At 50.4% G+C, this 13,214-nt stretch overlaps 1 protein-coding gene across 5 annotated transcripts in view; it reads right to left on the bottom strand.

Annotated features, from left to right (window-relative positions):
- LOC140427793 (uncharacterized) overlaps positions 1-13,214 on the bottom strand; it is a 181,087-nt gene that overhangs the window by 76,477 nt on the left and 91,396 nt on the right. For all 5 annotated transcript variants that reach the window (XM_072513453.1, XM_072513457.1, XM_072513458.1 and 2 more), the window contains one exon: positions 5,973-6,084. In XM_072513453.1, the coding sequence (XP_072369554.1) occupies positions 5,973-6,084 (112 nt within the window). The remainder of the gene's footprint in view (positions 1-5,972; positions 6,085-13,214) is intronic.

The raw sequence follows: 13,214 nt of genomic DNA, 5'->3' as shown, positions 1-13,214 counted from the left end.
TCTGTCTTCCTGTTATTCCTTCCAAAATGAATCATCTGCAAATTTACTCACCCATCCTTCTACGCCCTCCTCCAGGTCATTTATAAAAATGACAAACAGTAGTGGCCCCAAAACAGATCCTTGTGGTACACCACTAGTAACTGGACTCCAGTCTGAATACTTCCCATCAACCACCACCCTTTGTCTTCTTCCAACTAGCCAATTTCTGATCCGAACTGCGAAATCTCCCTGAATCCCATGCTTCCGTATTTTCTAAAGTAGCCTACCGTGGGGAACCTTATCAAACGCTTTACTGAAATCCATATACACCACATCAACTGCTTTACCCTCATCCACCTGTTTGGTCACCTTCTCAAAGAACTCAATAAGGTTTGTGAGGCACGACCTACCCTTCACGAAACCATGTTGACTATGTCTAATCAAATTATTCCTTTCCAGATGATTATACACCCTATCTCTTATAAACCTTTCCAAGATTTTGCCCACAACAGAAGTAAGGCTCACTGGTCTATAGTTACCGGGGTTGTCTCTACTCCCCTTCTTGAACAAGGGGACAACATTTGCTATCCTCCAGTCTTCTGGCACTATTCCTGTTGACAAAGATGACTTAAAGATCAAAGCCAAAGGCTCAGCAATCTCCTCCCTAGCTTCCCAAAGAATCCTAGGATAAATCCCATCTGGCCCAGGGGACTTATCTATTTTCACCCTTTCCAGAATTGTTAACACCTCCTCCTTATGAACCTCAAGCCCGTCTAGTCTAGTAGCCTGGATCTCAGTATTCTCCTCGACAACATTGTCTTTTTCCTGTGTGAATACTGACGAAAAATATTCATTTAGCACCTCTCCTATCTCCTCGGACTCCAAGCACAACTTCCCACTACTGTCCTTGACTAGCCCTACTCTTACCCTAGTCATTCTTTTATTCCTGACATATCTATAGAAAGCTTTAGGGTTATCATTGATCCTACCTGCCAAAGACTTCTCATGTCCCCTCCTGGCTCTTCTTAGCTCTCTCTTTAGGTCCTTCCTAGCTAACTTGTAACTCTCGAGCGCCCTTACTGAACCTTCATGTCTCATCTTTACATAAGCCTCCTTCTTCCTCTTGACAAGTGTTTTGACTGCCTTAGTAAGTTCCCTCGCTCGACCACTTCCTCCCTGCCTGACAGGCACATACTTATCAAAGACACGCAGTAGCTGTTCCTTAAACAAGCTCCACATTTCCATTGTACCCATCCCCTGCAGTTTTCCTCTCCATCCGATGCATCCTAAGTCTTGCCTTATCGCATCATAATTGCCTTTCCCCCAGATATAACTCTTGCCCTGCGGTATATACCTATCCCTTTCCATCACTAAAGTAAACTTAATCGAATTGTGGTCACTATCACCAAAGTGCTCACCTACCTCCAAATCTAACACCTGTCCTGGTTCATTACCCAGTACCAAATCCAATATGGCCTCGCCTCTCGTTGGCCTATCTACATACTGTGTCAGGAAACCCTCCTGCACACATTGGACAAAAACAGACCCATCTAAAGTACTCGAACTATAGCATTTCCAGTCAATATTTGGAAAGTTAAAGTCCCCCATAACAACTACCCTGTTGCTTTCGCTCCTATCCAGAATCATCTTTGCAATCCTTTCCTCTACATCTCTGGAACTTTTCGGAGGCCTATAGAAAACCCCTAACAGGGTGACCTCTCCTTTCCTGTTTCTAACCTCAGCCCATACTACCTCAATTGACGAGTCCTCATCAAACGTCCTTTCTGCCACCGTAATACTGTCCTTGACTAACAATGCCACGCCTCCCCCTCGTTTACCACCTTCCCTGAGCTTACTGAAATATCTAAACCCCAGCACCTGCAACAACCATTCCTGTCCCTGCTCTATCCATGTCTCCGAAATGGCCACAACATCGAAGTCCCAGGTACCAACCCATGCCGCATGTTCACCCACCTTATTCCGGATGCTCCTGGCATTGAAGAAGACACACTTTAAACCACCTTCCTGCCTGCCGGTACACTCCTGCAACTTTAAAACCTTACTCATGACCTCACTACTCTCAACCTCCTGTATACTGGAGCTACAATTCAGGTTCCCAAGCCCCTGCTGAACTAGTTTAAACCCTCCCGAAGAGTAATTGAAGTACTCCATTGGTAGGGCGGGTTTATGGTTCATCAGGCGAGGCGTGTTACAAGTAAGAGGCAGCAGCTTGCGCGAAGGTTTACTCGAGGTGCGACACAGGAAAAAATGGTGCAGGGTGCTGGGGTGCCGTTGCCTGCTCAGTGGTCTACTAAACAGCTTGTGAACTTTTTGAATGTGAAGATCCAGCAGCAGAGGCAGGAGGCTTCAGAAGACCTGGCAAAGGTGGTGGAGCCGCTTAGGGTGGCTATCGAGAGGGTGGAACAGAGGCTGGAAGTACAGGGTCTGCCACCCCAGAAGGTGGAGGAGTTGATGAGGGAGCATGAGGACTGTCTGGCCTCGCTGGAGGCGAAGATGGTGCCCATGGCGGAGAGGTTGATGGAGAAGGTGGAGGACCGCGAGAACCGTTCCAGGAGGCAGAATCTCTGAATCATGGGCTGCCTGAGGGGATCGCGGAAACGCAGGCCGCTAAGTACGTGACGACTATGTTTGAAACGTTGGTGGGGGAGGGGGTCTTTGACCAACACCCGAGGTGGATCGGGCACACAGGGCATTGAGGAGGAGACCAAAGGCGGGGGAGCCGCCGAGGGAGATGGTGGTGCGGCTGCATCGTATTCTTGATAAGGAGAAGATACTGAGGTGGGCGAAGCAAATGAAAAAGTGCACCTGGGAAGGAAACATACTGAGGATCGACCAGGACCTGGGTGCAGAGTTGGCAAGGGGCGAACCGGTTATAATCAGATCAAGACTATCCTCTACGAGGAAGGGGTGTTATATCCTGCTCGCGTGTGGCTCATACACGAGAATCGAGAGTTTTATTTTGACACGCCGGAGGAGGCAACTAAATTTATGAGAGACCATAGACTGGGAGGTGTGTGAGGACACGGAACATTGGAGATGCTAAAGTGGGGAATGTGGTTATGCATGACGGCGGATTGTTGCATTTAATGAATATGGGTGTGGAGTGATGAGTTTGTTTTTTGTTTTTTTTACTGGTTTTGAGGATTTGCGGGTAAAGGACGGTTTTGGGAAGACAGATCGACGGAGGCCTCGAGACGGGGGCCATCATGCTAGCTGGTTGGACAGGTGTGAAGTGGGAGGTCGACCTGTGAGGAGTGCGGGAGGGATGGTCGGGTTTTCTTTGTCTTTGTTTATGGGGAGGGGGGAAGCGAGGCTGAAGTGGGCGATGTTGATGTGGTGCCGCTGGTTACGAGGAGATGGCGGCAGACATCTCGGGGAGGGCCCGAGGGTGAGCGAGGCGTGGACCTGGGGGAGCTGGCTAAAGAGGGGTGATCGGCGAGGGGGGGGTGGTTGCAGGTAGCCCCCCGACCAATTGATTACGTGGAAGGTATGGGGTTTAAATGGCCCCGTCAAAGGTTGCGCGTTTTTGCACATTTAAGGATTTTGAAGGCGGACTTTGTGTTTCTTCAGGAGATGCACCTGAAGCTGGGGCACCAGATGAGGCTGAGGAAGGGATGGGTGGGATAGGTGTTCCACTCGGGGCTGGATACGAAGATGAATGAGATGGCGGTACTGGTCAACAAGACGGTGGCTTAAGACGGTGGCTTTTGAGGTTGGCAGTATCGTAACTGATCCTGGGGGGTAGGTTCGTAATGGTTAGAGGGAAGCGAGAGGGGACGCCTGAGGTGCTTCTGAATGCATATGCCCCAAATTGGGATGATGTAGATTCCTTGAGGCTGGCTCCAGGGAAGATTCCAGGCCTGGGCACGCGGCAGCATGTTATGGGGGGAGATTTTGAATCCAGTTCTGGATCCTAGGGTGTACCGGTCATGCCCTAGGTCCCCGAAGGTTTTGGCTACGGTGAAGGAGTTGTTGGGGTTTATTGAGCATGTTGGGGGGGGCGGGGGGGTTGCGGTTTGAGAGCGTAGGAGTATTGAGTACTTCTCGCACGTGCTCCCGGACTGATTTCTTTGTTATTGACAAGGCGTTGTTGGTGGAGGTGGTTGGATCGGAGCATTCAGTGATCGTGGTCTCTAACCACGCATTGCACTGGGTGGATTTGCGGGTGGTGCAGGGGGAGGCTCAGCGGCCCCAGTGGAGGTTGGATGTGGGGTTACTGGCCGACAAGGGGGTCTGTGAGAGGGTGAGGGTGGCCATCCGAAATTATGTGGAGCTGAATAATACGGGGGAAGTTTCTGCCTCCACACTGTGGGAGGCGCTGAAAGCGGTGGTGAGTGGATCACGCAGTGAGAGAGCGGAATGGGCAGAGAGAGGCTGAGGTTGGTGGAGGACATTCTGAAGGTCGACCGGAGATATTCACTGGTGCCTGAGGGGCTTACTAAAGGAGAGGCAGAGGCTCCAGATGGAGTTTGGGCTGGTGTCCCATGCAGTGGGACAATTGTGTAGAGCCAGAGGGGCAGTTTATGAGTATGGGGAGAAAGCCAGTAGGATGCTTGAGCATCAGTTGAGGAAACAGGCGACGGCGAGAAAGATTGGAAGGGTGAAAGATGAGCGGGCACGGTGGTATTGGAGCCGGAGGGGGTGAATTGGGTTTTTGAGGCCATTTATCAGGGGTTGTATAACACTGAGCCTCTGGTGGGGGATGAGGTGGTTTGTGGGTGGGTTGGAGTTTCCGAGGGTTAGGAAAGCGAATGTGCAGGGATTGGGGGCTCCGATTGGGCTGAGGGAGCTGATGGATTGCGTGGGGGCGATGCAGGTGGGGAAGGCCCCGGGTCGGATGGGTTCCCAGCTGCGTTTTATAAAATGTTTGGGTTGGACATGGGCCCCTTCTAGTTGGGATGTATGATGAGTCGATGGTGAGGGAGGAGCTCACTCCCACACTGTCGCAGGCCTCAAGATGCTGCCTTCCCCTAAAGTCAATCTTCCAGTCTACTGAGAACATTCATCCAGTTAACTCAGAATTTTGCTCTCATATCAAGCACTGGCCTGTTTTTAAAGTTTCCCCATATCCAATCTGAAGGTGGTTCGGTGAATGGCATTTCAGCAAAGCAATAATATAATTATGGCATTTTTCTTCCACTGTGAAATATTTCAGGAGATAATTAACACTTTTCAGCTTTCCGTTCTCAACTGAAACTGGACTAAATGTAAATGAAAGTTAGAAGCAATTGCCTGCCATATTTGGCTGGTATATCTATCTACCTTAAGGATACAAATAGTGAGTAGGATACCTTGGGCGGGATTCTCCAATAATGGGACTATGTCCCCAATCCCGCAACAAAATGGGCGAGAATCACTTTGGACTTAGCTGGAGAAAGTCCAGAGTGATTCTCCTATCTGGAGGGGGCTAGCAGGGCCCCGGAGTGCCCCTCGCAGCTCCGGCTGCCAATGAGGGGCCCGCACTTCCGGTCGGGGGTCCGCGCATGCGCAAGGCGGCGGCCTGTGTCGGCCGCCCCGCACGACATGGCGGACCCACACCGCAGACCGGCACTAAGAAGATAGGTTCCCCCCCCCAGATTGCGTGCGTCTGCGGATCGGTGGCCCCCGTTCGATAGCCTGGCCATCCTGGAGGCCCCACCCCCGGTGAATGATACCCCCCGCCCCCCACCAGGGCAGTCGCAGACTGAGTCCGCTGCGCCATGCCGAGTGCCTGCCGGGTGGAACCATGAAAGAACCATGCCGGGGGAACTCAGCCAGCTGCACTTGGAGGATGGCCGCCGGGGCCTCTTTCAATGGCCCCAAACCAGCAGCGCGTTGACTACACGCGCCCGGTGGCGGTGATTCTCCGGGGACCGGAGAATCGCGGGAGCTGTGTTGGACCCGATCTCGGGTTTGGCGCCGTTCTCTGTCCTCACGCCGAGCGAGATTTCACGCGGAGGCTCGGAGAATCACGCCCCTTATTTTCTACTAACCTTTCCGTGGTTCTTTTTCTTTAACATCTCCTGGTTCAGGGATTGGAGGTGCATCAAGCGGTACAGGATTATTCTTGACTGTATCAATCAGGCTGGCAAGTTCTTCTTCTGACTGTTGGGAAAGGAAGTGATTTATAGGGTGTGATTTAACCACCGCGTTGCACCTGGCGCGGATATGGGCGTGCCGGTTAGATAGTGGGAAAAGCCAAAATCAAGAATTGCGTCGAGCGCGCAAATCAATTTGCTATGTAACCGAAGGCAAGTTCCGGATTGCACGCAAATATGCCGAGCATATCATTGACCCCAATTAACATCAATTTCTAGCTCATTAGCGAATGTAACGGTCTCCCAGGAGTTAACCGGCTCCCCAATGAGAAATCACACAGGCGTCGTTTAGTGCACCTTTTGTAAAATGTGAAGCTGGCGCAATGGCTGCTGAGGGGAACTGAGGAGGTGAGTGGCCATTTCCATTTTTGGGCATGCAGCTCAGGGGCACCGGAACTGCTGCCACAGTGCTGGGAGGAGGGGGAGGGGACCCCTCAGGGGGGGTTGGGCTTGGTTGGGGGGTAGAAGCGTTCCGGGTTGGGGATCATCCTGGGCCGGAGGGAGAGTGAGAGGGGGGGGGGTTGAGGGACTTGTCATCTGTGAGGCCTTCAAGCTACCTTTAATATTGTGGATACCTGTTGATTTGTTATGTTGTAGGTATAACATAAGCGGCTTCCTTGTGGTGCACTTGACAAAGGAAGGTTCAGACGTGGAGATAACTTCAACACGTTTATTAAACTATTTACACTTCTATTACTCGGGTTCGACACTACTGCTAATCCTACTATAGCTACCCAGACTGACTAATCAGTGCTGCAATCCACGTGGTGGGTGTAATATTGAATCAACCCTGTGTCTGTATTCACTGACTGTCTCTCCACTGGAAAGAGGCAGATCATGTGTGTGGTGTCCTTTATATATGGGTTGGTGTAATGCTCCCCTGTGGTCGTGTCACCTCCTTGGGTATCGTAAATGTCCATTGGTCGTATCCTATGTAACTGATCTATTGGCTGAGTGTGTGTGTGTGATGTCTTTGGTGCTCCCTCTAGTGTCTAGCTAGCCTACATGCATTTACATTGATGCACTTTTTTATATGTTCATATTTTCTGTACACTTTAAGAAAATTGAACAAAGAACAGGTTGATAAGGTAAGGTGATTAAACAATAAGTCCAAATCATTTGTGTGAGTCCATAAACCATCAATCATCATGGTCAAATGTCTCTCTTGGTTATGAACGCCATCAACGTCCCTGTGCCACAGGAACCAAGAAGTGGTCAAATCACTTCGCTGTCTGATTTGGAGTCCCTTTTTCGATGTTTGTGATGGTGCTGTTGGATGGCATCTTGTAGCTGCTAAGGTGTTGATGTTGAAGAGGTACCATCAACAGTATAATTCGTGGTCATGGATGTGCCATATGTCGAAGTTGGATAAGACTGTACATACTGGTTCTGGCCACGTGCTGTGCTGGAAGGGTGATCCTGCTGAGAACCGTTGAAGCTTGTCGAATTGGAAACAGAATTGCTGCTCGCATAAATACTTGGTGATGGTGTGAAACTAGAACCTTGCATCTGATAGGAATATGCCGTCTGGCCAGGCTGGGGTGCAGCAAATCCTGGACTATAACTAAGGCATCCAGTCTGTAGTGCGGATTGCGCTTGCGGTAATCCTCCTTCGGTCTTGATTGCATTAGTGGGCAATCCGTAGTGCTGGCCTATTTGAGAATGTGCTGCATAGACTGCTTGCTGCTGCATGCCTGAATACTGGGTTTGTCCAGCATGAGCTGTCATTGGCTGCACTGCTGGTGTGGAAAAAATGTGTGGATATAGCTGTGGTGAATATTGGTGTATTCCTCTTGGACTGTAGCCGCTGCTTATTATTACTGACCCAGTGTAATTGTTAAGTGATCCATCTCCTGTCGTTGTGGCATCTGCTGTCACCCTGAGCGTGCCATCACTGAGGTTGCGGCACTCCCTGTCTGGAGTAAAGTCCGGCTTACGTGAATCAGAGTCGCCGTTTGGTTGCTCCCCATCTGGAGTCTGGTCTGTTTTAACTGAGTCAGTGTTGGTTTGTTGATGCTCCCCGTCCGGAGTCTTAGCAGGTTCACTGGAGTCAGCTGAGATTTCTTGAAGCTGCACGTCTGGAGTCGGAACATGCCGGAATGCATTGACTTGTGGAGAGGTTCGAGTGAATGAGGGTGGAAGTATCGTGGTGTCACCGGAGTCACCAGTGATCTCACAGTGATCGTCGAGTGCCTCTGTACACACTAGCTGAGGTCTGTCACTTTGCACATCTTGCATGGGAAGTGGGATGCTGTCATCTCTCATCTCACAGACCGTGGGTAGAGCCTCAGTAGCTGCTTGTTGTTCACTTGGGTTGAGTACATTGTCAGCGTCTTCATCTGGTGGTGCAAACAATGTGGGTGGACTGTCATTGTCTTGCTGTTGTCCTGCATTTGGGCTTGGACTGTCATCGTCACTTTGTTCTTCACTGTAGCATGATAGACCGTCATGGTCGTCCTGCTGTGCACTGAAGCGTGGTAGACTGTCATAGTCTTCTTGCTGTTTACTTGAGCATGGTAGCCTTGCATCGTCTGCCGCTAGTTGGTCAGAGGTTGCTAGACCCTCATGGTCTTGTTCCTGCAAGGACTGCGCTTCGGAGTCTTGCATTGCTTCTAGCGTGGAGTCTGTCCACGAGCTCGCTGTGGAGGCTTGTGACACTGGAGTCACTACTTGTTCATGTAAATACTGCGGTGTGGAGTCTTGCGTGTCTTCTTTCGTAGAGTCGGGAACCCTGAGCAGTGCGTGCACCACGCTCTGTGTGGCAGCAGGCCGCTCTCTGTGGGCTTGTACTGCTCTCTGTCTCTTGGTTTCAGGCTGCAGCATCATCGTGCACTCACGTGTTGGGATGTCATATCTGCTGGGCTGATGATCCTCAAATCCGAAGAACGAATCCGCGTCTGCGTCGGAGTCCGTACGGGGCCGCCAATATGCAACACGTCTAGTTGCGGTTCGGATTTGGTACTGGGGTAGCCTCCCAAGGTGAAAAGTTTGTCCGAGTCATTGTCTTCTAGGACCATATCATCACTGTTTGCATCGGAGCTGGCATTGGGCTCGTGAGGTTCAGAGAAAATGTCGGGATCGAAGTATTCAAGGTCGGAATCATCGGTTTGGGCGTAGGTAACTGCTTGTTGCAGGGTTCTTTGGAGGTTAATTTCATTCCCTGCTTCAATTTGAGGCATTGTGCTGTCATTCCAGGAGAAGGAAGGTTGTTTTACAGCTTTAAATTGGTTTGGGACGTTTCCCCTTTAAATGGGCATGGTCCGGGGCCTCTGATGTCATGACGCATGTGACGTAGCGCGTAGGAAGCGATTGCGCATGCGCAGATCGCTGTTCCTTTACCGATGCCCGTTTTCATGATTGCGCATGCGCGGCGTCTTGCGCATGTGCAAACGGACCTTCCCATTCTGCGCGCTTCTCGCGCAACTGTGCAAGTGCAGTCCCTGTAGAAAGATGGCCGCCGACCAAAATCGTTCTCTGCTCCGGGATCTCAACCTCGAGGTGAGTATTGGCGCGTCTCTTACCTTTTCTTGCTGGTTGGGGTGTGTTTTCCTCACAGTATTTGCCGAATTTGTCTAGGATTGCCTGGAAGTCGCTCCTGTTTCGCCCCTTGGAGAACTTGAATTTTTAAAAGATTTCTTCTGCTCTGGCACCGGCGATGGTGAGGAGAAGCTCTGTTTTTTCAGGATCGGCCACTTCTAGTTCGGCTGCCACCAGGAAGATTTCAAACTTTTGCCGGAATGCCCGCCAGTTTTTGTGGAGATCGCCATGGCACTGGAGCTGCTGCGGAACCCGGATCTCGAACATCTTGCCTGGGTATCGTTGTTGGTTGTCACTGAACGCTGAGGTATGGCTATCTGGATTGAAACAGTTCACTTCTGGTACCATGATTTGTTATGTTGTAGGTGTAACATAAGCGGCCTCCTTGTGGTGCACTTGACAAAGGAAGGTTCAGACGTGGAGATAACTTCAACATGTTTATTAAACTATTTATACTTCTATTACTCGGGTTCGACACTACTGCTAATCCTACTATAGCTACCCAGACAGACTAACCAGCTGCTGCATTCCACGTGGTGGGTGTAATATTGAATCAACCCTGTGTTTGTACTCACTGACTGTCTCCACTGGAAAGAGGCAGATCATGAGTGTGGTGCCCTTTATATATGGGTTGGTGTAATGCCCCACCGTGGTCGTGTCACCACCTTGTGTATCGTGAATGTCCATTGGTCGTATCCTATCTAACTGATCTATTGGTTGAGTGTGTGTGTGATGTGATGTCTTTGGTGCTCCCTCTAGTGTCTAGCTAGCCTACATGCATTTACATTGATGCACATCACCACACCTGTAACAGGTACAATTACAGCTGCTGCCTGTCTGTCCTAGAAAACACTTCCAGGACAGAGCCCTGCTCCTTGTTAAATGCTGAAGGTCTCTTTAAAACCCTTTGACTGTGAGCAGCCTCAAGCTTCACAACTGAAGGTGATTGCTAATAAGGAATTGGACTTCTAGACAATCTAGTCCACTCCTCCACCATACCCAGTAACTCTCCCATCACCCATGGCACCTTCCCATGCAATCGGAGAAGGTGTAACCTCTTCCATGCTTAACATCCCAGGCCCAAAACACTCATTCCCGGTGAAGCAGCGTTTCATTTGCATCTCTTCCAATTTTGTCTACTGCATTCGCTGCTCCCAATGTGGTCTCCTCTATTTCGGAGAGACCAAACGCAGACTGGGTGATCGCTTTGCTGAGCATCTTCGGTCTGTGCGCATTCAGGGCCCTGACCTTCCTGTTGCTTGCCATTTTAACAACTGACCTTGCTCCCATGCCCACATGTCTGTTCTTGGCCTGCTGCAATGTTCCAGTGAAGCTCAACGCAAACTGGAGGAACAACATCTCATCTTCTGGTTAGGCACGCTACAGCCTTCCGGCCTGAACATCGAATTCAACCACTTCAGATGATCATCTCTACCCACCTCGACCCATTTGTTTTCATTTCATTTTAACTGTCTTTTACCATTTCTTTCTTTTTTAATATATATTTAATCCCCCCCCCCCCCCCATCCTATCCACCTTTCCTTCATCTTTCTCCTCTTTGCTTCCCCCTTCCCCTCCCCCCACATCTGCAGTTCATCCTCTGATGTTAGTTTCCCTGCTGTTTGACCTTTCATATCTTTTGTCCTGCACTGGGGACTGCACTCTTTCCCCTGGGTTTCTGTGGCCATTAGCACCCGGTTTCCCTGGGTTTCTGTGACTATGACTCATCTTTCATTCTCACTCCACAGTATAAATATTTCCCACTTTCTCTGTCTGTTAGCTTTGACAAAGGGACATCAGACTCGAAACGTTAGCTCTTTTCGCTCCCTACAGATGCTGCCAGACCTGCTGAGATTTTCCAGCATTTTCTCTTTCGTTTCAGGTTCCAGCATCCGCAGTAATTTGCTTTTATCCAAGGGATTGGACTTGTTAGTTGTGAGAGCATGTCACAGCTCTCAAGAGCATTCTTGTGGGTACATGTGCCATGTCTAAGACGATGATTATTGCATCGCATTTCAATCGAGCTGTAATATCCCGCACGGGATTTACGGTGTGGGAATCTTGCACATGGCCCTCGTGGAGTACAAGCTCCCCCGCTGAGGGCGGGGAACTCTATTAACCATTGTATAAATGGTCGGCCAGTAAGGCATCATCCAAAAAAGGAACCTGGTAGGGATCTACCGGATAGTGTAAACATTGTTGTTATAAATAAATCTTATAAGTTCATTATTTCACTCGCTGTTGTCTCCCCATGTCCTCACTAAACAAACTTTGAATCCTGAACAGTTTGCCTGACCTCTAGAAATGTCAGCACCATAGAGACAGCAGCCAACAATCAAACATTCAAGAACTGTGCTTCATCACTGAGAATATTTTTAAAAATTAATTTACGGGATGTGGGCGTCGCTGGTCAGGCCAGCATTTATTGCCCATCCCTAGTTGCCCTACAGAAGGTGGTAGTGAGTGGACTTCTTGAACCGCTGCAGTGCTTGAGGTGTAGGTACACCAACTGTGCTGTTAGGGAGGGAGTTCCAGGATTTTGCTCCAGCTACAGTGAAGGATATCCAAAGGGTGTGTATGTGGATCAGGAGAGGGCACCTGAGCATGGTCTCTCTAATGTTCCTGGTAGGAGGTCTGGGGTGCAGGGGCTCCTCATGCGGTCGGGGGCAAGTGTGCAGAGCGAAGTTTTCCAGCACAACTGGTTCGGTGGATGGTACTCTGAGGGAAGGCGGGACACGGAAGGGTGGGGGAGGCTTGGGCGATTTGAGGGTCCCAGAGTGGGAGCCCGAACAGATTGTCAGTCTCTCTCCTTCTCCAATTCGTTACAGATGCCACAATGGAGGGTGGTGTCGATCCCGCAGAGGATATCCTTGCGGTGCTAGTGGCAGCCGAGATGGCCAGACGCCGGAAGGCAGCAGCGTCGATGCAGGCTGTAGGCGGTATCCCATGTGCACACCTTGAAGACCTGGCCGCCAATCAGGCTGAGGCGGAACCCAGGGATGGGCGCCAGCAAAGTCCCACAGGCATCGTTGGTCCAGAAGATGACAGACAGCATGTGTTGCAGGGAACTCCGTCTCAACAAAGAGACAGTGCAGCACCTGTGCCATGTTCTCGTGGACTTGGCATTCCGTGGAAGAGGAGGACACATGTTCCTGGTGGCCATGAAGGTCATCACACTTCTGAATTTTTATGCAACCGGTTCATTCCAGGGTTCGAGAGGCACATCACGATCTATAGCCCAAAGTTAACCCGGGCAGCTGACGATATCAACTTTGAGCTGGACCAAGCCCACCAAGATCCCCGGCTGCAGGATTCTCCACCATTGCCAGGATGCCCCAGGTCCAGGGGGTAATTGATGGCACAATGTCGCCTTGCGTGTCGGGCAACAGGAGGTGCCCTCATTGACAGGAAAGAGTTTCCCTCCCTGAATGTTCAACTTGTGTGCTACCACCGCCTCGAAATCATACATGTGTGCGCACACTTCCTCGGCAGAGTGCATGACAGCTACATCCTGGGTCACTCCTAGCATCTTCGAGGACCACCCCAGGTTGATGTGTTGGTTCTTGGGAATAAGGGGTCCTGGCTGATGACGCCAGTACA

Source organism: Scyliorhinus torazame, chromosome 8 (assembly GCF_047496885.1).
Source record: "Scyliorhinus torazame isolate Kashiwa2021f chromosome 8, sScyTor2.1, whole genome shotgun sequence".
NCBI classification, from domain to species: domain Eukaryota; kingdom Metazoa; phylum Chordata; class Chondrichthyes; order Carcharhiniformes; family Scyliorhinidae; genus Scyliorhinus; species Scyliorhinus torazame.
This window is presented reverse-complemented; position numbering and strand designations above follow the sequence as displayed.